The following is a 25,048-nucleotide window of genomic DNA, read 5'->3' as shown; positions in this document are numbered from 1 at the left end:
ATGAGGCTTTCTACTCCCGTAAAGATTTACACCCTCGGAAACCCTGTACAGGGTCGCTATGGGTCGGAACCGACTCGACGGCACTTAACAACAACAACATACAACTCTTGGAGTTCTGGTATATATATATATATTCTGCTATACAACTCTTGGAGTCCTGGCATGGTGCTGTACGATAATCCCTAGACTGCTAACCACAAGATCAGCAGTTCAAATCAACCAGGTACTTAGAAACCCTATACAAGGTCACTATGAGTCTGAACCAACTCAATGGCACTTAACAACAAACAATATAACAATATAACACTCTTACAAACCTTTTAAGATGTATTCTTATTTCATTCTCTTGGCAGTGTGTGAATAAAATTTATGCTATCGGCAACACTTTGCAAAATTTAAAATGTGCATATCCTTGTGCTTGCAGGTCTACTTCTAAGAGTCTATACTAGGTAGATACTTACGTGAGTAGGGAAGAATAGGTCTACAAGGATGTTCACTGTAGTATTCTTTCCATTGTAGCGTTATTGGGATAAGCCAAACTGAAGACTATATAAACTGCCCATCACTGGTGAGAACATAATACAGACCTCTTTGCAGCTTAAAGGATCTCTGGTAGCGTAGTGGTTACAAATCAGGCTGCGAACCGCAAGGTCAGCAGTTCGAAACTACCAGCTGTTCCGCAGGAGAAAGATGAGGCTTTCTGTTCCTGTAATGATTTACAGCCTCGGAAACCCTATACAGGGTTGCTATGAGTTGGAACAGACTCCACGGCACAAAATAACAACAACTACTTTGCAGCTTATGAAGAAAATGATGGAGATACACAGCTATCTACTGACATGGTAAAGTACTGAATGATAAAACCCAATTTGCAGAACTTAAGAAGAGGAAAGCCTTTGTTCTTCCCATGTGTTTGTGTGTGTCTGTGTGTGTATATTTAAAAACGCCTATGCAGCAGACTTGTAATGCTTACCTTGCAGAGAGGAAAATTGAAGAGTGGGGGAATGCTTATTATCTATGTGCTTCTGTGTTTGAATTTTGACAGTGGTCATACAGCTAGTCTTGTAATTAAGTAATTATACTGAGGGAAGCAGAAACAAATCTGGGCACTAGTTTCCCTTCTGCCACTCACTAGCTTCTAATGTTAAGTGCCATCAAGTCAATTCCAACTCATAGTGACACTATCAAGTTTCCAAGCCTTTAAATCTCTGTGGCAGCAGAAAGCCTCATCTTTCTCCCATAGTGCAGCTGGTGGGCTCAAACCACCAACCGCGTGGTTTGCAGTCCAGTGTTTATCCTACAGAGCCATTTTGTGGTTTTCTATTGAGGGCATTTTGCTCCTCCCTCCCTCTCCCTCCTACCTTGGGGTATTAGGCAGTGTCTTGAGTTATGTATCTGTCACAATGGGGGAGATTAGATAGTGTGTAGATGCCAGGGATGCTGGTAAACATTAGGTTGTGCACAGGATGGCCCCAACAACAAAGATGATCCAACCCAGAATAGTCTGTCAGTAGTGTTAGGGAGTCCTGGTGTGGCGCTGTTGGCTAATGCGTCAGACTGCAAAGTTGTTTGAACTACAAGGTCGGTGGTTCAAGCTCACCAGCTGCTTCTCGGAAACCCTATATAGGGTCACTATGGGTCAGAATCAACTCGATGGCACTTAACAACAACAACAACAACAAGTATCAAGTTAAGAAATCCTGTGTTAGATGACAGGAATGCAGCCATGTTCTAATATGTAGGTTGTACCATTCACTTTGTGTGTTCTCTGTATACCCATTTTGTTGTATTGTTGTTGTTAAGTGCTGTAAGTTAGTTCTGACTCATATTGTTGTTGTTATTAGGTACTTTCGAGTCAGTACTGACACATAGTGACCCTATGCATAACAGACTGAAACACTGCCCTGTCCTGCGCCAACCTTACCATCATTGCTACGCCTGAGCCCATCATTGCTGCAGCTGTGCCTATCCATCTCTTTGGGGATCTTCCTCTTTTTCTCTGACCCTCCACTTTATCAAACATGATATCTTTCTCCAGGGACTGGTCCCTTCTGATAATATTTCTGAAGTAAGAGGTCGTGTGCAGCAGATTTGCCTAATGCAATATGTCATTTGATTTCTTGACTGCTGCTATCAAAATGAAGTCCTTGACAACTTCAATCTTTCCTCCATTTACATGGATGTTGTTTATTGGTCCATTGGTGGGAATTTTTGCTTTCTTTACATTGAGATGCAACCCATACCGAAGGCTGTGTTCTTTGATTTTCATCAGTAAGTATTTTAAGTCCTTTTCACTGTCAGCAAACAAGGTTGTATCATCTGCATATTGCAGGTTGTTAATGAGTCTGCCTCCAATCCTGATGCCATGTTTTTCTTATAATCCTTATAAAGCTTCTTGGATTATTGCTCAGCATACAGATTAAATAAGTATGGTGCAAGAATACAACCCTGGCACACACCTTTCCTAATTTAAAACTATTTGGTATTCCCTCGTTCTGTTCCAACAATTGCCTCTTGTTCTGCGTACAGGTTCCTCTTGAGCACAATTAAGTGTTCAGGAATACTCATATTTTGCAATGTTGTCCATAGCTTATTATGATCCACACAATCAAACGTCTTTGCCTGGTCAATAAAGTACAGGTAAACATTTTTCTGATATTATCTGCCTTCAGCCAAGATCCATCTGTCATCAACAATGGTATCTCTCATTCTATATCCTCTTCTGAATTGGGCTTGAACCTCTGGAAGTTTTCTGTCAATGTATGGTTGCAGCCTTTTTTGTATTACCTTAGTAAAACTTTACTCACATGAGATATCAATGATACCATCCAATGATTTCCGCATTCCGTTGGGTCACCTCTCTTTGAAAAGGGGACAAATACAGATCTCTTCCAGTCAGTAGGTCTTCCAAGTTTCTTGGCATAGACGAGTGAGTGCCTCCAGTGCTGCCTCACTTTCTTGAAAGATTTCAATTTTTATTCCATCAATTCCTGGTACCTTGTTCTTTGCCAATGACTTCAATGCACCTTGGACTTCCTCCTTCAGTATCATTGGCTCTTGATCACATGCTACCTCTTGAAATTGTTGACCATCGACCATTTCTTTTTGGTGCAGTGACTCTGTATGTTCTTTCCATCTTCTTTTGATGCTTTCTGTATCATTCAATATTTTGCCCAGAGAATCCTTCAATACTGCAAGTCAAGGTTTGAATGTTTTCTTCAGTTCCCTCAACCTGAGAAATACTGAGCATGTTCTTCCCTTTCAGTTTTCTAACTCCAGGTCTTTGCACATTTCATTCTAATATTTGACGTTGTCTTCTCGAGCTGCCCTTTCAAATTTTCTGTTCAGCTTTTGTACCTCCTCACTTCTTCCATTTGCTTTAGCATCTTTACACTGGAGAACAAGTTTCAGAGTCTCTTTTGACATCCATTTTGGTCTTTTCCTTCTTTCTTGTCTTAATGACCTTTTACCTTCTTTCTGTGTGATGTTCTTGATGTCATCCCACAACTCCTCTGGTCTTTGGTCTTTAGTGTCTAATGCAGCAAATATGTTCTTCAGATGATCTCTAAATTCAGGTGGGATATGTTCCAGGTCATATTTTGGCTCTCATGAACTTGTTTTAATTTTCTTCAGCTTCTGTCTGAACTTGCATATGAACAATTGATGGTCTGTTCCACAGTTTTCCCCTGACCTTGTTTTGACTGATGATATGGAGCTTTTCCACTGCCTCTCCCCACAGATGTAGTCAATTTGATTTCTGTGTATTCCATCTGGTGAGGTCCATGTATATATTGTATATATTGTTTAAAAAAGATGTTTACAATGAAGAAGTCATTGGGGCTGTAACATTCTGTCATGCAATATCCAGCATCATTTCTATCACCAAGTCCATAATGTTCCAATTATTGATCCTTCCTCTTTGTTTTCAATCTTTGCATTCCAGTCACCAGTAATTATTAATACATCTTGATTGCATGTTTGATCAAGTCCAGACTTAAGAAGTTGGTAGAATTCTTCAAAACTAGCTTAAATTTGAGTAACAATAGTACTAACTGTTCTTCCTTGTAGGCATATGGCTATTATCCTATCACAGACAGAATTATACTTCAAAATAGTTCTTGAAATGTCCTTTTTGATGATGGATGAATGCAACATCTTTCCTGTTCATTTTATCATCCTTGGCATAGTAAACCATGTGATTGTCAGATTCAAAATGGCCAATACTTGTCCATTTCAGTTCACTAAGCGTAGTAGTTACGAGTCAGGCTGCTAACCTCATGGTCAGCAGTTCGAAACTACCAACGGTTCTGAGGGAGAAAGATGAGGCTTTCTGCTCCTATAAAGATTTACAGCCTTGGAAACCCTATGCAAGGTCGCTATGAGTTGGAATAGACTCCACAGCACATAACCACCACCACCAATGTCTAGGATATTGATCTTTATGCATTCCATTTCATTTTTGACAGTTTCCAATTTTCCTAGATTCATACTTCATACATTACATGTTCTAATTATTAATGGATATTTACAATGGTTTCTTCTCATTTTGACTTTTCCCCCATCAGCAAATGAAGGACCTAAAAGCTTTACTCCATTTGCATCATCACAGAACTTCCTTTAGGATGTTTTTCATGGCAGGGTTGGCTTTGGCAAAATCCCTTAGTTTCTGTTTATCCTGGAATGTTTTGATTATACCATTGTATTTGATTGACAGCTTTGCTGGGTAGAGGATTCTTGGTTGGCAGTTTTTTTTCTTTCAGGGTTTTATATATTTCTCCCCATTGCCTTCTTGTCTGCATGGTTTCTGTTGAGAGATCCAAGATTAATCTGATTTGCTTACCTTTGTATGTTACACTTCTGTTTTCCCTAACTGCTTTCAGGATTCTGTCCTTATCCTTGATTTTGGAGAGCTTGATTATTATATGTCTTGGTGATTGTCTTTTAGGGTCTGCCCTTCCTGGGGTTTGTTGAGCTTCCTGAATGCTTATATTTTCATTTTTCAGACTGTAGGGAGATTTTCTTCAAGTAGATCTTCAACTATCTCCTCTGTGGATTTGTGTGATTCTTCCTGTTCCAGAATGCCAATAATTCTTAAGTTATTCCTTTTCATGTTGTCCAACATGAGTCTTAGGCCTTCTTCAGATTTTTTTAATCCTTTTTTGTGCTTGCTCTTATGTCTTAGTAGTGTTGAGAGGTTTATCTTCTAGCTTACTAGTTCTGGCTTCTATTTCTTCAATTCTACTCCTTTACCCTTTCAGTGTATTGTCCATTTCTGATATTCTATTATTAATCATTTGGACTTCTTTCTGTAGGTTTTGAATTGTTTCCAATACTGTAGCTATCTTATTTGATTATTCCTGTAGTGCTTTCCTGACTTCTTCCTTATTTTTCTCAACTCTATTGTATAGTATTTTGATACATTTTATAGTCATTTTTTTTTCTGAATTCCTTCTCAGGCATTTCCAAAGCCTTCCCTCCTTCCAATATGGAGTGTAGGTCTACCTCCAGCTCATTTGCCTCAGTCACTTGATCTTGTTTTTGGACATGTGCTGATATGGTCATCTGTTTCTGTTTTTTGGAAATATTCAGGACTTATCTGTGGCCTTAGTACTTAGATGGGTGTGGTATTTTTTATGCTTTCTGATTGCCTCCAGGTAAATGTGATGAAGAGATAGGCTTCCCTTTTCACTCTTCTTCCTGAGAAATTTCAAGATGCCACTGTTGGTCATTGTGACGTAACTCAGGGTTTAATTTGTGGCCTATTTCCTTTTTAGTCTGCCTGTCCCACTCTACAATCCCTGTTCAGGCCTTTTTCCTCCTTGGAGGCCAAGACGGCCAAACTTCGTCTCTCATACTTCAGACATATTGTCAGGAGGGACCAGTTGCTGGAGAAGGATATCATGTTTGGTAAGGAGGAGGGTCAGAGAAGAAGAGGAAGAACCCCAATGAGATGGATTGGCCAAGTGGTAGCACTGATGGACTCATGCGTGGCAACAGTAGTGAGGTTGGCCCAGGATTGGGCAGTGTTTCGTTCTGCTGTGCATAAGATCACTATGAGTTGGCGCCGACTCGATGGCACCTAACAACAACAAAATAAACAGTTCAGGGCTGGCTGTGGCTGTTTTGCCCTGTCATTTGGTTTAAAGTGGAAACTGTCATTTTAAAGTATAACCCTCCAGAGGTGCGAGGGATGTCCACTCACTCAGGCACCCCCTCTAGTCAGCAGAATGGAGGTGCACAGACAGTGAGAGACCAATGAACAGATTAAAAAAAAAAAAAAAAGAATGTTCACACCTTTATCTCCGTCATTCTGTCAGGCGACCATGGCTGTTCTGATCCTTCCCCCACTTGGTCTCTCCCAAGATGGCTGCTCCGGGAGCAGCTGAGCATCTAAAATTAGAAAATAATGGATTCTTGCTTCTGCTAAAAAATTCCCCTATCTGTAAGCTTTCTAACCTTCTAAATATTCCTTTATATGTGGTTCAGAGTTCTGGTACCATCCCCTGAGTCTGCTTGGTCCAGTATTCTGTGTTGTTGCTGACATAGCTCCTCACTGCACTTCTACCTGAGCCGCCATCTTGTTTGTTCCCTATACTTGTCTTTTTATGGGCAAATATTTTCATTTCTTTTGGATAAATACCTAGTAGTGGAATTGCTGTATCATACAGTAGTATCTACTACTCACCTGTCAGTTTGACTTGCATATTGCTGTGATGCTGGAAGCTATGCCACCTCCTATATTTTAATTACCAGCAGGGTACACCCATTGTGGACAGGTTTTAGCTGAACATCCAGATTAAGTCAGACTAGGAAGAAGAAGAGGCAGATAACTTCTGCATGTTTTGACACTGAAAACCTTATGAATAGTAGTGGAACATTGTCAGATAGCACCAGAATATTGAATATTGAAACATGATGAATAGCACAAGAATATTGTTAGGTGTAGTGCTAGAAGATGAGCCCTTCAGATGGGAAGACACTCAAAAAATGACTGGGGAAGAGCTGCCTCTTCAAAGTAGAGTTGACCATGATGACACGAATGGAGTAAAGCCCTTCATTTGTTGATGGAGCAAACCTCAAAATGAGGATAAACAGCTGTAAACATCAATTAATAATTGAAACATGTAATGTATGAAGTATGAATCTAAGGAATTTGAAAGGTGTCAAAAATAAAATGGAACACATAAAGATCCATATCCTAGGCATTAGTGAGCTTAAATGGACTGGTATTGGCCATTTTGAATCTGACATGGTTTACTATGCCAGGAATGACAAATTGAAGAGGAATGGTGTGACATCAAAAAGAACATTTCAAGGTCTATTTTGAAGTATAATGCTATCTGTATTAGGATAATATCCATATGCCTACAAGGAAGACTACTTAATACCACTATCGTTCAAATTTGTGCACTAACCACTAAAGTCAGTGATGATAAAATTGAAGATTTCTACCAACTTCTTTAGTCTGAAATTGATTAAACATGCAATCAAAATGTATTGATCATTACTGGTGATTGGAATGCAATAGTTGGAAACCAAGAGGAAGGATCAGTAGTTGGAAAATATGGCCTTCGTGATAGAAATGATGCTGGAGATCACATGATAGAATTTTATAAGACCAATAAGGTGACTATACACATGGATAGGAGTCCTGGTGTGGTGCTGGGGGTTAATGCTCTGAACTGCAAACTCAGTTTAAACCACAACGTAAAGCTCATCAGCTGGTCCTCAGAAACCTTATACAGGGTCGCTATGGGTTAGAACTGACTTGATGGCATTTAGAACAACAACATACACATGAATCTCACCAGATGGAATACACAGAAATCGAATTGACTGCATCCTTGGGATGATACGGTGGAAAACTGTCTCATCAGCCAAAGTGTGGAACAGACCATCAATTACTCATATGAAAGTTTACGCTGAAGCCAAAGAAAATTAAAACAAGTCCATGAGAGCCAAAATTTGACCTGGATTAAAAGATCATCTCAAGAACAGATTTGATGAATTAGACACTAATGACTGAAGACCAGAGAGTTATGGGATGGCATCAAGAACATCCTACAGGAAGAAAGCAAAAGGTCATTAAGAAGACAAGGAAGAAGGAAATGACCAAAATTGATGTCAGAAGAGACTCTGAAACTTGCTGTCCAACACACAGATACTAAAGCAAATGGAAGAAATGAAGTACAAGAGCTGGACAGAAAATTTGAAAGGGCAGCTCAAGAAGACAAAGTCAAATATTATAATGAAATGTGCAAAGACCTGGATTTAGAAAACCAAAAGGGAAGAACACACCTGGCATTTCTCAAGCTGAAAAAGCTGAAGCAAAAACTAAAGCCTCGATTTGCAATATTGAATGATTCTGTGGGCAAAATATTGAATGATGCAGAAAACATCAAAAGAAGATGGAAGGAATACATAGTCACTGTACCAAAAAAAAAAAAAAAAGGCCAGTGTCCAACCATTTCAAGAGGTAGCATCTGATCAAGAGCTGTTGGTTCTGAAGGAAGAAGATAGGTGCACTGAAGGCACTGACAAACAATTAGGCTCCAGGAATTGATGGAATACAAACTGAAATATTTCAACAAACTGATGCAGCTCTGGAGATACTCACTCTATGTATGCTAAGAAATTTGAAAGACAGCTACCTGGCCAACTGAATGGAAGAGATTCATATTTGTTCCCATTTCAAAGAGAGGTGACCCAATACAATGCAGAAATTATTGGAAAATATCTTTAGTATTACATGCAAGTAAACTTTTGCTAGAGATAATTTAAAAACAACTGCAACAATATATTGGCAGGGAACTGTTAGAGGTTTAAGCTGAATTCAGATAAGGATTTGGAATGAGGGATATCATTACTGATATCAAATGGATCTTGACTAATAGCAGAGAATACCAGAGAGTTGTTTACCTGTGCTTTAGTGACTGTGTAAAGGCTTGACTGCATGGGTCATGACAAGCTATGGACAACATTGCGGAGAATGAGTATTCCCTTACACTTAACTGTGCTCTTGAGGAAACTGTACATAGATCAAGCGGCAGTCATTTGGACAGAATGAGGGGACGTTGTTGTTGTTGTCAGGTGCCATCGAGTTGGAACCGACTCATAGTGACCCCATGCACAGCAGAAAGAAACAATGTCCGATCCTGGGCCAACCTCACTACCGCTGCCACACTTGACGCCATCAATGATGCCACCTGGTCAATCCATCTCGTTAGGGGTCTTCCTCTTTTTCTCTGACCCTCCACCTTACCCAGCATGACATCCTTCTCCAGCGACTGTTTCCTCCAGACAATATGTCCAAAGTATGAGAGACGAAGCTTAGCCATCTTGGCCTCCAAGTAGCACTCTGTCTGCACTTCTTCCAAAACAGATCTATTGGTTCTTTTGGCAGTCCATGGCACTTTCAGCATTCTCCTCCAACACCACAACTCAAAGGCATCAATTCTTCTACGATTTTCCTTATTCACTGTCCAGCTTTCGCATCCATATGAGGTTATTGAAAATACCATGGCTTGGGTCAGGCGCACCTTAGTCCTCAAGCTGACATCTCTGCTCTTCAATACTTTAAAAAGTTCCTGTGCAGCAGATTTGCCCAATGCAACACGTCGTCTGATTCCGCAAGTTTAAAATCAGGAAAGGTGTGTGCCGGGGTTGTATTCTTTCACTCTACTTTTTCAATCTGTATACTAAGCAAATAATCTGAGAAACTGGATTATATGAAAAAGAATGTGACAGGATTAGAGGAAGACTCATTAACAACCTGAAATATGCAAATGCTACAATCTTGTTTGCTGAAAGTGAAGAGGACTTAAAATACTTACTGATGAAGATCAAAGACCACAGCCTTCAATATGGGTTGCACCTTAATGTAAAGAAACCAAAATTCTCACCACTGGTAGGCTCAAACCATGTAGTTTGTGGTTCACACTCCAGTGCTTATGCTATGGAGCCACCATGCTCCCCTTGGGATGTGTAGAATACATTAAAAAGAAAGGAAACACATGCAGTTGCATTGTAGATTAGGTTTTTTCATTATCATTGGCGAAGGAAAAGATAACTGTTTAAATAAAGTTCTTCCAAAAGTTGTTTCTACATTGTTTCTTAGATTTCCTGAATTCCTATTTGTTGATGCGGTATATACCTATTTCTTAATCATAACAAGAGTCCCTCTTTTTTTAAAAAAAAATAATAGCTTTATTGAAATGTAACTTATGTATGTTGTTGTGTGCTGTCTTTTATGAGACTTTTATGGGAGGCAAGACACAAATCCTGTGTTATTTATAGATTACATAGAGTACCTAAAATTCTCAGGGAGGTAGGATGTAACCCTTGAGGAATAGCTGCTGTACTAGTGAAGAAGTAGGCAATGAAGAAGGTAGTGCGTTTCCTCCTGCTAGAGTAACCAGAACTCTGATAGCTCCACACAGAAAACATCGCCCCCCCCCCTTTTAAAAAAATAAAACATTGTCTAAAGGAGTCCTGGTGTGGCACTGTGGGTTAATGTGCCAGAGTGCAAAGCTGTTTGAACTACAAGATCGGCGGTTCAAGCTCACCAGCTGCTCCTTGAAAACCCTATACAGGGTCGCTATGGGTCAGAACTGACTCAATGGCACTTAACAACAACAACATTTTAATTAAAAAAACGACTTTGTGGAACCAAATCACTTCTTCGAGATTGGAGAAGAACCATCATGAGTTACTATAACCCCTGTGTGCATACATTATGGTGTTTTTTCTTCATAAAATCATTACGAGTCTTGAGTAAATGTCATGCTTGAATTTCACACATTTTACGTTTCCTTAACAAAGATTGCAGTCCAGACAACACCGGAAACTCTACTTTCTTTAGAGAAGCTTATTTAAACTCAGAAGTATTAGCATAATCGTGACCCACAAACTAGTCTTGGGCCTTGGCAAATTTTGTCTCTTAAAACATGTTTGACCCTGAGGTGTTAATGGTTGTTGTTAGTGGTTAGATGCCATGGAATTGGTTCCTACTCATAGGGACCCTATGAACCACAGAAGGAAACACTGCCCCGTCCTGTGCCAACCTCACAGTCATTATGTTTGAGCCCATTGCTGCTGCCACTGTGCCAATCCATCTCATTGGGGGGGTCTTCCTCTTTTTCCCTGATCCTCCACTTTACCAAGCATGATGTCCTTCTTCAGGGACTGGTCCCTCCTGTTAACATGTCTGAAGTATGAGCAACCAAGTCTGACCATCCTAGTTTTTAAGAAACATTCCTGGCTGTTCTAACACTGATTAATTTGTTTGTCTGACAGTCCATGGTATTTCTCAGTATTCTTCTCCAACACCATAATTCAAATGCATCTGTTCTTCTACAGTCTTTATTCATTGTCCAACTTTCACATACATATGAGGAAATTGAAAATACCATGGCTTGGGTCAGGCACACCTTAGTCTGACATCTTTGCTTATGAACAGTTTAGAAGTGTTTTGTTCAGCAGATTTGCCTAATGCAATACGTCGTTTGATTTCTTGACTGCTGCTTCCGCAAGCATTGTCTGAATCCAAGCAAAATCTGACAACTCCCAATCTTTTCTCCACTTATCATGTTATTCAGTAGTCTAGGCATGAGGATTTTCATTTTCTTTACATTAAAGTGCAATTCATACTGAAAACTGTAGTCTCTGAAGATCCTGAAAGCTTAACTCCATTCACATCATTAAGGTCAACTCCTGGTAATATGTCCAGATTAGGAGAGATGACGTCATGTCTTACCATCATAACTTCTAAGGAGCGTTTTGACTGCACTTCTAAGACAGATTCATTTGTTGTTGTTTTTTTGCAGTCTATGGTATATTAAAAATTCTCCGATAGCACCATGATTCAAAGGCATCAATTCTTGGATCTTCCTTATTCACTGTCTAGCTTTCTAATGCCTATGAAGTGTTTGAAAATACCATGGCTTGGGTTAGAAACACTTTAGTCTTCAAAGTGACCTCTTTGCTTTTTATTACTTTAAAGAGAGTTTTTAGCAAATTTGCCCATTGCAAGATGTTATTTGATGTCTTGACTGCTGCTTCAAGATTAATTGATTATAGATCCATGTAAAATGAAATCCTTGACAGCTTCAAATCTTTTCTTCATTTATAATGATGCTCCTTACTGGTCCAGTTGTGAGGATTTTACGTTTTCTTTAAATTACTCTGTATTGAGTAGTGAGGTCTTCTTAAAGAACTCTGCATATTTCCATAGTGAGTAATCAGACTTGATTAATACATATATTTGAAACAGAGTTGGAAGAAGTACAGCCAGAATGTTCCTTAAAAACTACGATGGCCAGACTCGGTTGCTCCCTTACTTGATAACAGACTTTTGTATTATTTTCTTTAAAATGCGGCATTAATAATAACCTAAATATAGCGTGGTTAGTTAATAATGCTAACAAAAAAATATATAGGTATTTGGTGGGAGAAGAGTCAATATACTAACTTTGAAATATTTGTTATACAGGATTATCAGAACCGTCCTCTATTGCAAAACATGAAGACAGATTGTTTAAGGATTTATTTGAAGACTACGAAAGATGGATCCGTCCTGTGGAACACATGAATGACAAGATAAAAATAAAGTTTGGTCTTGCAATATCTCAACTAGTAGATGTGGTAGGTGTGCATATCATTATATAGTCAATTTCACACAAGATTTGTTGAGGACCTATTTTGTGCCCAACACTGTGTTAGGCACTGAGGATTACATAGACGAATAAGACATATTTCTTTCCCCCAAAGAAATCGTCTTGGAAATCAATTATTATGCCAAGGACCCCATGTTTATATGATGCTGTGTATTTTGTTTTATCTCATTTAATGATTACAATAGGTCTATTAATGGAACAGGAGTCCTAGTGTGGCACTGTAGAATATGCACCGGACTGCTATATGTAAAGTCAGTGGTTCAAACCCACCAAGTGCTCCTCGGAAACCCTATAAACGGTCACTGTGAGTTGGAACTGACTCCATGGAACTTAACAACAATTAGTGTAACAACCAAGAATTGTTGGTGGCACAGTGGTTTAATCACTTGGTGCCAACCAGAAGGTTGGTGGTTCAAATCCACCAACCACTCCATGGGAGAAAAATGTGGCAGTCTGCTTCGGTAAAGATTGACAGTTTAGGAAACCCTCTGAGAAAGTTCTATGCAATCCTCTAGGGTTACTATGAGTCAAAACTGACTTGAAGGCAACAGGTTTGGTTTGGTTTATTGTTAATAAATATAAAGATGCTGTTGTTGTTGTTAAGTGCTGTCAAGTTTGTTCTAATTCATAACCACCCTGTATAGGGTTTCTGAGGAGTGGCTGGTGGGTTTGAACTGCCAACCTTGTGGTTAGTGGTCCAGGGCTTATCCTACAGTGTCCTACCAGAACACCAAAGATATTAAGCATTTTATATTGAAGTGTCTTCTGAAGTGTGTTAAAAATATGATTTAAGTCAGAAAGTGAAAGAGAAAAAGTCCAAGAACAGAGCCATAGATTCTTAAAGCCAAAAATGATCTCAAAAGACCATTGCCTCAATATCACACTTCAGACATGTCAGAGATTTTTCCATAGGCTAGTCACCAAGGAGAACAAGTTCCCTTGAGAACTCCAATTGTCAAGAGATTGTTGCTATTTAAACTAAAAAGTTCACACTAGTTTCTAAACTAGTTTCTTCTTGTTTTGATCATGTCAATGATCAAATCCTGCTGCGTTCCCAAAATACTCAACGAATATTTACATATATATTTAAAAATAGTATTTATAGGTGTGCCTTTATTTTCTGATTAGAGAAGCAATGTATATTTGTAGAAAATTTGAAAAATGCAGAAAAATACAAATAAGAAAATTAAGAATGGACCAATTCTACTACACTGAGGTGTCTAGTGTTAACATTTTGTTTTTCTTTTTTGCTCGCTTTTGCTTTGTGTGTATGTTACATCATTGGAATATTATTTTAATATAATTTTGATTATTGCTTTTTTCACTACAGTTCCATGATGATCATTTTCCTATGTTGTTACATTATCTTCAGATATAATTTTTAATGGCTACATGATATTTCATTTATAGTTTATTTACATATTCTCTCATTGTTGGCAGAAGCTTGTTCCCAAGTTTTCTTATTATAAATGGCAATTATAATAATATGTCTTGAGTTTCTACTTTAAGAAAGGCAGCAAGTCAAAAGCTAGACATTTTAAAAATTTATAGCTTTATATATATGTCAGCTCTCTCTATATAGCATCTAATTGTTTTCAGAAAAGTCAATATGTATATAGTAACTGTGTTCTCACTTAGGGGTGAGTACACAGTTAATGTGTACTCACATTACGCAATATGGAGAGATTGAAATACAAATAGGAAAGTGGGAAGGGATGTAAGTGGGACTTGCCCTCAAAGATCACCTCTTTTTGTTGTTGTTGTTAAGTTCCATGGGGTCAGTACTGACCCATAGAGACCCTGTGTACGGTTTCCAAGGAGTGGCTGGTGAGCTTGAACCAATGCCCTTGCGGTTCAAACTGACTTTGCAGTCCAGCGCATTAAGCCACAGTGCCACACGAGGACTCCACTCTCTTTTTAGTTGGGGATATTAAACAGTAATTACAGAACACTACCATGCTGAATTGTGATGACAATGAGCCCAGAGCTTGATAACTGAGCTTGTCAAAGAACACTGGATGGAAGAGATGGAAGTTGACCTGGCCTATAGGATGTATGGGGTTAGACATGGCAGAACGGAAAACTATTTCTCCCAGAAGGGACAGTAGAATCAGAGGTATACGAGTGCAAGTGATACGGAGCCTCTCATTGTTGACCTGCTTAGATCACAAGATTAACGTTTTGGAAGCCCAGCTAGATGGGAATGGTGTGACTGGGTGGTGGCAAGGAGTGAGTCCTGATTGCCACTGTACCTTTGTTCTTGCCACATCTTCTACTTGGAGAACTGGCCTTTTCAGTTCAAGCCATTTGTTCTTCAAGGTCAAATTCATTTGTCAGACCCTTTATGAAATCTTTCCAGCCTCCCTAAGAAGTCTCTCCTTTACCCTTTACACTGACTGGTATTCATGTGCTGTGACATCGCAGCCTCAACGTAGAGTTGGCTTCATTCCTCATATCTGTGCCAGAACCTAATGTCAGACACATAGTCAATCCCAAATGAGCGGGAGATCTGACAGGCAGCAGACATGGGAAATCAAGGAGGCAGTAATATCCAGGGTAACTTTACGAACTGAAAGAGAGACTAGAAGATTGGAAGGCAGGTGAGAAGACGAGGTAGAAGAACGAATAGGACTTGACCATTGAATCTAGTGGGAGTTGTCAAAGGTGGTGCCACATTTTGAAGCCTAGCTGATTAGAAGGGAAAATTAACCAAAATTTGAAAGGTTGTTGAGGAGGGAGAGAAGAAGGTGATGTGTTTGGCTGTGATTTGGAGTGATTGTGGTACATTCAAAAGGAAATTTTCAGTTAGTTCTTGAGTCAGAACTGGCTCTGAAGTGAGAGATGAAGCTAAGGATGGCAACTTGGAATTGCTGGCCTGTGTGTGTGTATGTGGGATTGTTGAAAGCTTTGGATTGATGGAGCTTTAAAGTAAGTGTGGTGGGCAGGATCCTGGTCTTGGAGGAACATTCACAGGAAATAGTCAAAGGAAGAGAAGCCGAGCCGAGAAGTCCAGGAAAGGTGGTTTCTTGAGAGATGGTGGTGGTATGTGATGGCGTTGTTTCGACTCATAATGACCCCATTTAGGGATTCTGAGGCTGTAAATATTTATGGAAGCAGAAAGCCTCATTTTTCTCCTGCGGAACAGCTGGTAGTTTTGAACTGCTGGCCTTAAGGTTAGCAGCCTGATTCATAACCACTATGAAGAGCTCAGAAAATGTAATGCCAGCGAATACGACAGGGAAGGAGGGCTGGCAACAGGAAGATGGGGGCCGAGGGGATTGAGAACAGGAGAGTCTCTGAGTTTCTAAACTGTTTTATGTTCTTTTGTCTCTAAAGCAAATTTCCTCTCAACCCTGTAATCATGCTTGATTCCTATCTGATTTTCTCCGTGTGTTCTCTCTTTCTCTCTTAAAAACAAACCAACCCAGTATTTCGTTTGTTTTGGTTTTGTCTTTATGACCAGATTAAAAATCTGTTCTCTCTAAAACCTTTCTGCTAAACTGTGGGTGTTTAACCTTGCTCCATTTATTTGTGGTTTGGTTTTCCTTGTTGTCTTACATTTGTCCTTACTCTCTTTCCTTTTGTTACAGATTCCTTTGTGCTGAGCACATTAGAGATGCTTAGGGAATACCTGAGGTCCCCTTAAATTAGGCTATATTCCCTTCAGGTTATAAATAGCTCCCACATCTTTGGGGCCAATTGAGAATTTATGGATTATTCTTTTATCTGTGTTACTGTTGAAAATAAGTATTCGAGTCTTGGTGTGGTACTGTAGGATAAACACTCAATGGGTAGGTTGGTTTGAACAGCAGGGTCGGTGGTTAAAAATCACCAGCTGCTCCTTGGAAACCCTATACAGGGTCACTATGGATCAGACCTGACTCTACAGCACTTAACAACAACAACCCATAGAGTGGAGTCCTGGTGTAGCACTGTGGAGTAAAGCACTGGGCTGCAAGGTTGGCGGTTCAAACTCACCAGCCACTCCTCAGATACCCTGTACAGGGTCACTATGAGTTGGAACCAACTCAACAGCACTTAACAACAACAACAACCTATAGAGTACAATTTTATGTGTTTGGATTTTTCTGAGAAAGAGTCCATAACCTTCACCAGGCTCAAGATGACTCACATCGAAATCGTAGGTGATTTGTTTACCAGAATGGTCCTAGGTATTGATGTTGCTCTGTAGAACTTCTATCAAATGGTCATATTCTGATCTAGGGGTCAGATGTATGATTTCAGGGTGGACAGTGGACCTAGTGGAGTGGGGTTGGGATTTAGGAGATTTGAGTCCTTACACTGTCCTACCACTGATGGGTGCTGCGATTTTGGACACATCACCTCACTGGACCCCAGTTTCTGTGTCTGCAGAACAAAGAGGTTTCAGTAGCTAAATCTCTAAGTCGTTTCCAGCTCTTCTATTTTAAGCAGGGCAAACTGCTCATTGGGACTGTGGCACAAGAGGGTCGCCTGTGGGTTACCCTTGCAGTTCGTTACAGTGGTGTGGTTCTTACACTAGTCTTCTCATGTGGGGACCTCACAAAGCTGCCTTTGGCCCTAGGGATGTGCTCCCTTCCAATCTCCTCCTTTCTGTTGTGGATGAGGAGTGGGTAAAATCCAGTCAGCTAAGCGGTTTCTATGGAATCCTCATAGGAATGGCTTCAGACTTCTGTGGGTCTCTGTGCTTAGCAGTGAGCCCTGTTGTTGTTGTTGTTGTCAAGTTGGTTCTGACTCATAGAAACCCTGCCATATCTTTATTTGTGCTGTTTCCTAGATATAGGGCTTCTGAGGCTGGAAACCTTTGCGAGAGCAGAAAGCCTCATCTTTTTCCTGCAGAGTGGTTGGTGGACTTGAACTGCCAACCTTGTGGTTCACAGTCCAGTGGTTATTCTACAGAGCCACCGCGCTCCCTGCAATGAACCCTCCATACAGTATCTGTGGTGAGTGGTTATGATGACCTTTTGCCGACATGTTGTTGTTGTGGTTAAGTGACATTGAGATGGTGCCAACTCATAGCCACCCTGTATAGGGTTTCCAAGGAGCAGCTAGTGAGTTTGAACCACCGACCTTGCAGTTCAAACTGACTTTGTAATGCAGTGTTTATATTTCAGTGAAATGTAATGAGAGAGATGTCATTTTTTTAAATTAGACCTTGAAAATGTGGTGAGGGACTAGAGTAATCAAAGAGAGAGCAGCAGAAGGGTGTATGCCGTGAGTCCTAAGGAAACCCGGTTTCCCAGAAAAGTAGTGTCTGAAAGTTTTGTGAAATTGGCATTTAAGGTTATAGTCTCAAGATATTTTCTATATGGCAGCCCCACAGAAAGACTTGCAACTCATGCCTCAGCAGAGGCAAATGACTACAACTTATAGTGCCTCGGGAATACACAGAAGTGCTGTATCTCACTGATTTTCTAGTGTACACTGCCTCTCACTTTGTTGTTAAATGCTGTCAAGTCGGTTCTGACTCATAGCAACCCTGTATACAGTTTCTGAAGGCAGCTGGTGAACTTGAACTGCTGACCTTGCGTTTCAAACTGACTTTGCAGTCCAGCACACTAACCCACAGCGCCAAACCAGGACTCCCAGCGCCTCTGAAATCAAAATGTGTCTTATAATTAATAACAGTTTACAATTCATTTACAGCCTTTCTTTGTATTCATTCTTTCCTTTCTCTCTCTCTCTTTCTTAGTGGTGGTGGTGGTGGTGTGCCGTGAAGTTGGTTCCCACTCATAGTGACCCTGCATAGGGTTTCCAAGGCTGTCCATCTTTACAGGAGCAGAAAGCATCTTTCTTATAACTCAGTACATGAATAATGCTGTGCTTACTTATATCTTAGATGGCATCTTAGATTTGATGAAATACATTCCTAGTTGACGTCATGAATGTTAAATCTCAAAATGCTAATGGTGGGCTTTCGGGAAGCTTATCGAAAATACCAATATGCTAACAAATAAATCATGTGGAATTAGAGTGGAAAAAAGATCTGATTTTTCCACAGAACCAGAATGAGACATAGAAAGAATAGATGTACTACATTTTAGAGAGGAATGTGTTCCATAAAACTGTAAATGTTTTCATTAAAAGAAGTATTGTTTCTTTCTGTAACAGAAATAATCAGCCTTGTTACATTTTTTTGTTTTGTAGGATGAGAAAAATCAGTTAATGACAACAAATGTCTGGTTGAAACAGGTATGTAGAAAATTAAAAGGGGCTTAGCGCCACTGTTTTAATGACAGGCCTTATAGCACTAAGGGGTCGACAGGACGTGGAAAGATGGGGTAAACAGAGTTCCTGTATTCATTCAGCTGATGTGCTTCTGGACTCCTGGGATGGCACTGTGGAATCAGCACTGGACTGCAAACTGCAAGGTTGGAAGTTCAAACCCACCAGTTGCTCCTTGGAAATCCTATACAGGGTCACTATAGGTCAGAACTGACTCAATGGCACTTCACAACAACTTAACAACTATGTTTCAGTATTGTTGTGGACACTGATGAAGCAATGAATGAAACAGAAAAATCCCTGCCCTCAGGAGCTTCAGTCTAGTGGGGGAACAGTGCTTTAGAGAGGCTTGGATAAAACACACTGGGAAAGAGGATAAGGAATGTTCCATCCTAATGCTGTAGAGTCAATTTCAATTCATATTGACTCAATAGGACAGAGGTGTTGTTGTGAAGTGCTGTCCAGTTGATTCCGACCCATAGCGACCCTTTATAGGGTTTCCGAGGAGAAGCTGGTAGAACCACCTTACTAGGGTTTCCAAGGCTGCACATCTCTAGGGAAGCCAAATCATTCTTTCTTGGAGCAACTGGTGGGTTCAAACTGTCAAGCTTTCAGTTAACAGCCAAGCATCAGGGCTCCCTATAGGGAGTGGTGGGAGCTGTATTCTACAATAGGATGATTAAGTTAAATATCACTGAGAAGGAAAGGTTTGAATGAGGAGAGTATGCAAGCCGTGTAGCTTCTGGAGGAAGAATGTTCTAGGAAGAGGGACCAGCAAGGGCAAAGGCCTTGGGGCTGCAGAGTGCCTAGTGTGTTTAAGGTATAGCAAGAGGCCAATGTGCCTACAGGGGATTGAGTCTTGAGAGTGGAGGAGAAAACCCACAGGAGGCAGATGGCGTGGCACCTCCTAGGCCACTGCGCACGCTTTTGCTTCATATTCTGGGCGAGATGGAAATGCAATGATGAATGTTTTATAGAGATAGTCCCTTATTGTATAAAGGACTACCCTGCGCCCACTACCTAAACCTTTTCTACTCAACAAAGTGGTTCACTTTGTTCTTTCTTTTCTTATCTCTAATTTTTGTACCTACAAGTTCCTTAAACCCAAAGTCCTAATAGGCATGTATGTTTTTCTTGGGGTACGATTCAAACTTGGTATGTTACAGAATTATGACTGAGTAGCCATTGGCCAAGGTGTTTAAAGATCTCGAATATGTAATAAATCCAATACCCTCTAGCATGGAACTGTCCAGCACAGTCAGGCAGCAATGCAGCTGGAAAAGAGAACATTTCTCCTGTTTCTGGGACTTAGATTTTCATGTCTGCAACTCCTGTGCATTGTCAGTTCCTGGTAGCAAAGGTCGGAGCAGAGCTACTGCATGCACAGAGCTTTAGCACTGTGGTCACTAAACCTTTCACGTGAGGTGACAGGGTTATGGTCTAGTACTCCTAAGATAGAGGTGAGTTTTCCCTACTAGGGGGTAGACTCCTGCCTAAAAGTTCTGTGTTCTCAGTATTTTTGCCAATTTTATTGAAATTGAGGTAGGTTTCTTTTATTTTAAAGGAGTGGATAGATGTCAAATTAAGGTGGAGCCCCATGGACTATGGTGGGATAAAAGTTATCCGCGTCCCTTCAGACTCTCTCTGGACCCCAGACATTGTCTTGTTTGATAAGTAAGTTATATTCTAAATAGAGTTTTGTGTTTTCAGAAGAAAAACTTGCATCAATATTAGTCAATAGTGGTTTTCTTTTCTCTTTTGAAAATTGTCTAGCTGTCAAAACAGTTGACTTGATCTTATGTTTTTTTGTTTCAGAAACCTGCACATAGGTTTTACAGATCCTCCCCCTTTTTTGGTGTATTGTTTTCTGATCAGAAAAGTGTTCTTTAACTTGCAAAATTTGTCAATCATTTGGGAAGTACCAAAAGGTATAAGAAGTAGGGGAGAAACCATCATAATTAACCCCACTACCCCATTACTTAAGGAGCTCTGGTAGCGTAGTGGTTATGAATCAGGCTGTGAACCTTAAGGTCAGCGGTTCGAAACTACCAGCTGCTCCGCAGGAGAAAGATGAGGCTTTCTACTCCCATAAAGATTTACACCCTCGGAAACCCTGTACAGGGTCGCTATGGGTTGGAACCGACTCGACGGCACTTAACAACAACAACAACAACAACAACCCCATTACTTAGAGGCTACCACTACTATTAAGGAGCTCTGGTAGTGTAGTGGTTACGAATCGGGCTGCTAACCTCAAGGTCGGCAGTTCAAAACTACCAGCTATTCTGCGGGAAAAAGATGAGGCTTTCTGCTCCCATAAAGATTTACAGCCTTGGAAACCCTGTACAGGGGCACTATGAGTTGGAACCAACTCCACGGCACATAACAACAACAACCACTACTATTTATTAGCTTACACATGTGCTCGGCAATGTGCAGGATGCCTCATGTCCTTAATTTCATTCCATTCTCACAGTCCCCTCAGGAGAGGTGTACTGTTGACGCAGCTGCTTCATAGATGAGGAAACAGACTTAGGGCAGTTACACTTTGTCTAAGACCACACAGCTAACATGTGTTAGAGTTGGGGTTCCAACCATGTCATCATCATTTACTGGACTATATATTTGACAAACTTCCTTCCAGGTTTGCCTTTTTATTGCATTTCTTACATACTTGAGACTATATTCCACATCCAAATATGCACCCTTAAAATTGGGCTTTGTAATTTACCCACAATAAGGAATGTTGGGTTAATTATTAACTCATAGGCATCTTACTTAGATATGTTTTCAGGATTTTTTTCCCCTGTAATTTAGGGCAAATCTGTGAATTTATGCTTATCCTAAACCACTTTGTCGTATTTGCAAGGAAGCATTTGGCATGAGGACAAAGCAAAGATTGCCCCAGAATATCTTTAATCATTTTAAGCCTTTTACCACCATGCTTCATGCTAAGTCAGGGGTGAACATATTTATAAGGTAACATGATGCTGCTTCCTGGAGCACGATATTACTTTAAGTAATTGGAAACACTTTTATATTAGTATAGATACATTACAGAGCAACGTGAAAATTTCACATCCTTCTGAGATAAAGAGAGATGCATCAAAGAAATCATATGTTTGGGGTGGCATTTCTTGTTAGGCATGAATTCTCCAGTACATGAATTCACTTGTTGGGAGAATGGGAGAGGCGCTGCCATTTCTCACACCCACTTTGGTGCAAATGCTTTTTTCCTGTCAAAGCAGAAAACATCCAGTATTTGTGATGCAGGGGAAGAACACACTGAGCTGCGTGTCTAGGAGGGCACTTGTCTGTTACATGAATAACTCAATTACATTTCATGTGTAAAACAAGTTCTTTCCAACCACTAAAATCTTAGGATTCTGTGAAATAGAGATTTCGTAGTGCTCGAGTATGTGGAGTGTTCAGTTCATGCTAGAATTAGATATTTAAGGAAGACGTCGCTAAAGCAGGCATCCCTTATGTGTCGCAGGTACATTTTAGGTTTAATAATTTAAAAACTATCTCATGCTTTTAACGATAGGCTTTCTTGTATGTTAGCCTTGTAGCATGCCTACTAGGGTTGCTGTTTCTGCATTGTGATTTGTGTGTGTGTGTGTTTCAGTGCAGATGGACGTTTCGAAGGGGCCAGTACGAAAACGGTTGTCAGGTACGATGGCACTGTTACCTGGACTCCACCGGCAAACTACAAAAGCTCCTGTACCATAGATGTCACCTTTTTCCCATTTGATCTCCAAAACTGTTCCATGAAATTTGGTTCTTGGACTTATGATGGATCCCAGGTGGATTTAATTTTAGAGGACCAAGATGTAGACAAGAGAGACTTTTTTGATAACGGAGAATGGGAAATTTTGAGTGCAACAGGAAGCAAAGGAAACAGAACTGATAGCTGCTGCTGGTACCCATACATCACTTACTCATTCGCCATTAAGCGTCTGCCTCTCTTTTACACCTTGTTTCTTATTATACCCTGTATCGGACTCTCCTTTCTAACGGTACTTGTCTTCTATCTTCCTTCAAACGAAGGGGAAAAGATTTGTCTTTGCACTTCGGTACTTGTCTCTTTGACTGTCTTCCTTCTGGTGATAGAAGAGATAATACCTTCATCTTCCAAAGTAATACCTCTGATTGGAGAGTACCTGGTGTTTACCATGATTTTTGTGACATTATCAATTATGGTAACAGTCTTCGCTATCAACATCCATCACCGTTCTTCCTCAACACATAATGCAATGGCACCTTGGGTCCGCAAGATATTTCTCCACAAGCTTCCCAAACTGCTTTGCATGAGAAGTCATGTAGATAGGTACTGCACTCAGGAAGAGGAAACTGAGAGAGTTCGTGGACCGCAGTCTTCTAGAAACACACTGGAAGCTGCACTGGATTCTATTCGCTATATTACAAGACACGTCATGAAAGAGAATGATGTTCGCGAGGTCTGTGGCAAGTTGTATTCACAAATGCAGATGCTAATATTCCTGTGCTTGCATTTTAAGTTCACAAGTGACGTGAATCATTTTTGACAGAGTAAATGGCATGCTCCTTAAGCATAAATTGAGGGCCAGACAGGTCAACACACTGTTCTATAAAGATACATGCAAAACGAGGCATGCACTTCTCAATTTCCCCATCAGCATCTTTGATGCCTTTAAAGAGAATTTAAGTTGCGCTGGCTGTTCTGTTATTCTGAAGAATAGTAATCTTGCATTGGATTCTCTGACTTTGACAGGATATATTGTTTTTCATCGTCACCAATGTAGTTTCTTAATTCTGCTTTATAATTTATTAAGTTATTTTATTTTTGTAGAATGAGCCTAATTTAGGATTTATAAATATAGCCGATATTTTCCCAGAAAAAAATGTTTTTCTGATTTAAGTGAAAGAGAAGTGAGATGTTCACAAGGTTGGTGGTTCCAATCAATCAGCTGCTCCATGGAAATTCTATAAAGGTTTTAACTGACTTGACAGCTCTTAACAACAGCAACAACATAGGTATATTTTAATTGTAAGAATTGAGTATTAACAAGTCTTATAATGTGCTCATATTTGACTAGATTTTTATTTTAAAGCATGTAAAATTTCAATCTTGCCTCTATTCTTTATTTATATTGTGTAATATTTTTAAAGTTAATGACAATACAAATGCTTTTATAATTGAATTTACTTTCAAAGAGTCCCATTAGATTCTGTGAATTCCAATTTCTACAGTTTTTTTTTAAAATGGAAAATATGAGTAGGTAGAAACATCAGACAAGACAGACCAAATGAAGCAATACCCCTCTTTCCAAAAGGAATATTTGGTATGCTTACAGACATTTTTTATTTGGTGGTTGTAAATGGAATAAATTCATTTGTACAGTGTGAGGCTATCAAAGGAGCCTTTAAAAATACAAATATTCATTACATTATGACTTAGATTGAGATGGAATTTAGTAAGTGTCTCTACAGTACTGTGCAAAAATTCAGGGCTCATACTATTAGGGTGTGGCACAGATATAAAATGCTCCCCCCTTCCAGGGGTAAAATTTAGAAGGGAAGAAGTAATAAGAGGTGTATAATGCCTGAATTTATTATATCCCACAACTTTGGACCTCAAGGTCTGTGGTTCAGAATCACTAGCTGCTTTTCGAAATCCCTATACAAGGTCACTATGGGTTGGAGCCAACTCGATGGCACTTAACAAAAACAACAACTTGGACACAGTTCCTGTAGAGGAGCCACACACTTTATTAAGGGGCAAGGAAATGGCTTTGTGGAAACAGAAGCTTCCAACACTCCAAAGTTGGTCTCAGCAGCCCTCCCACAAGGTAACTAACTGGCTGAGCCGGCTCCTTGCTAACGCTGTGAAGAGGGCAGCAGATGAGCCCCAGGGCCACCAGCTCTGCTCTCCACAGGTGTAGACACCCTGAGGAGTGACTGGTGGGTTTGAACTACCCACCTTGCAGTTCAAACTGATCTTGTGGTCCAATGCTTATCAGGACTCCGACTACAGTGGTTGTTGTTGTTGTCAGGTGCCATCGAGTCGGAACTGACTCATAGCGACCCCATGCACAGCAGAACGAAACAACGTCCAATCCTGGGCCAACCTCACTACCACTGCCACACTTGACGCCATCAATGATGCC

General features: G+C 40.1%; 1 protein-coding gene across 1 annotated transcript in view; it reads left to right on the top strand.

Annotated features, from left to right (window-relative positions):
• CHRNA5 (cholinergic receptor, nicotinic, alpha 5 (neuronal)) overlaps positions 1-25,048 on the top strand; it is a 39,704-nt gene that overhangs the window by 9,609 nt on the left and 5,047 nt on the right. Inside the window, exons 4-7 of the mRNA XM_006870938.1 lie at positions 12,491-12,642; positions 18,822-18,866; positions 20,464-20,573; positions 22,528-23,359. Of these exons, the coding sequence (XP_006871000.1) occupies positions 12,491-12,642; positions 18,822-18,866; positions 20,464-20,573; positions 22,528-23,359 (1,139 nt within the window). The remainder of the gene's footprint in view (positions 1-12,490; positions 12,643-18,821; positions 18,867-20,463; positions 20,574-22,527; positions 23,360-25,048) is intronic.

The sequence above is a fragment of the Chrysochloris asiatica genome, unplaced genomic scaffold (assembly GCF_000296735.1).
Source record: "Chrysochloris asiatica unplaced genomic scaffold, ChrAsi1.0 scaffold00156, whole genome shotgun sequence".
In the NCBI taxonomy this organism is placed as follows: domain Eukaryota; kingdom Metazoa; phylum Chordata; class Mammalia; order Afrosoricida; family Chrysochloridae; genus Chrysochloris; species Chrysochloris asiatica.
Note: the sequence above shows the minus strand (reverse complement) of the source record. Positions and strands in the feature narration are given on the sequence as shown.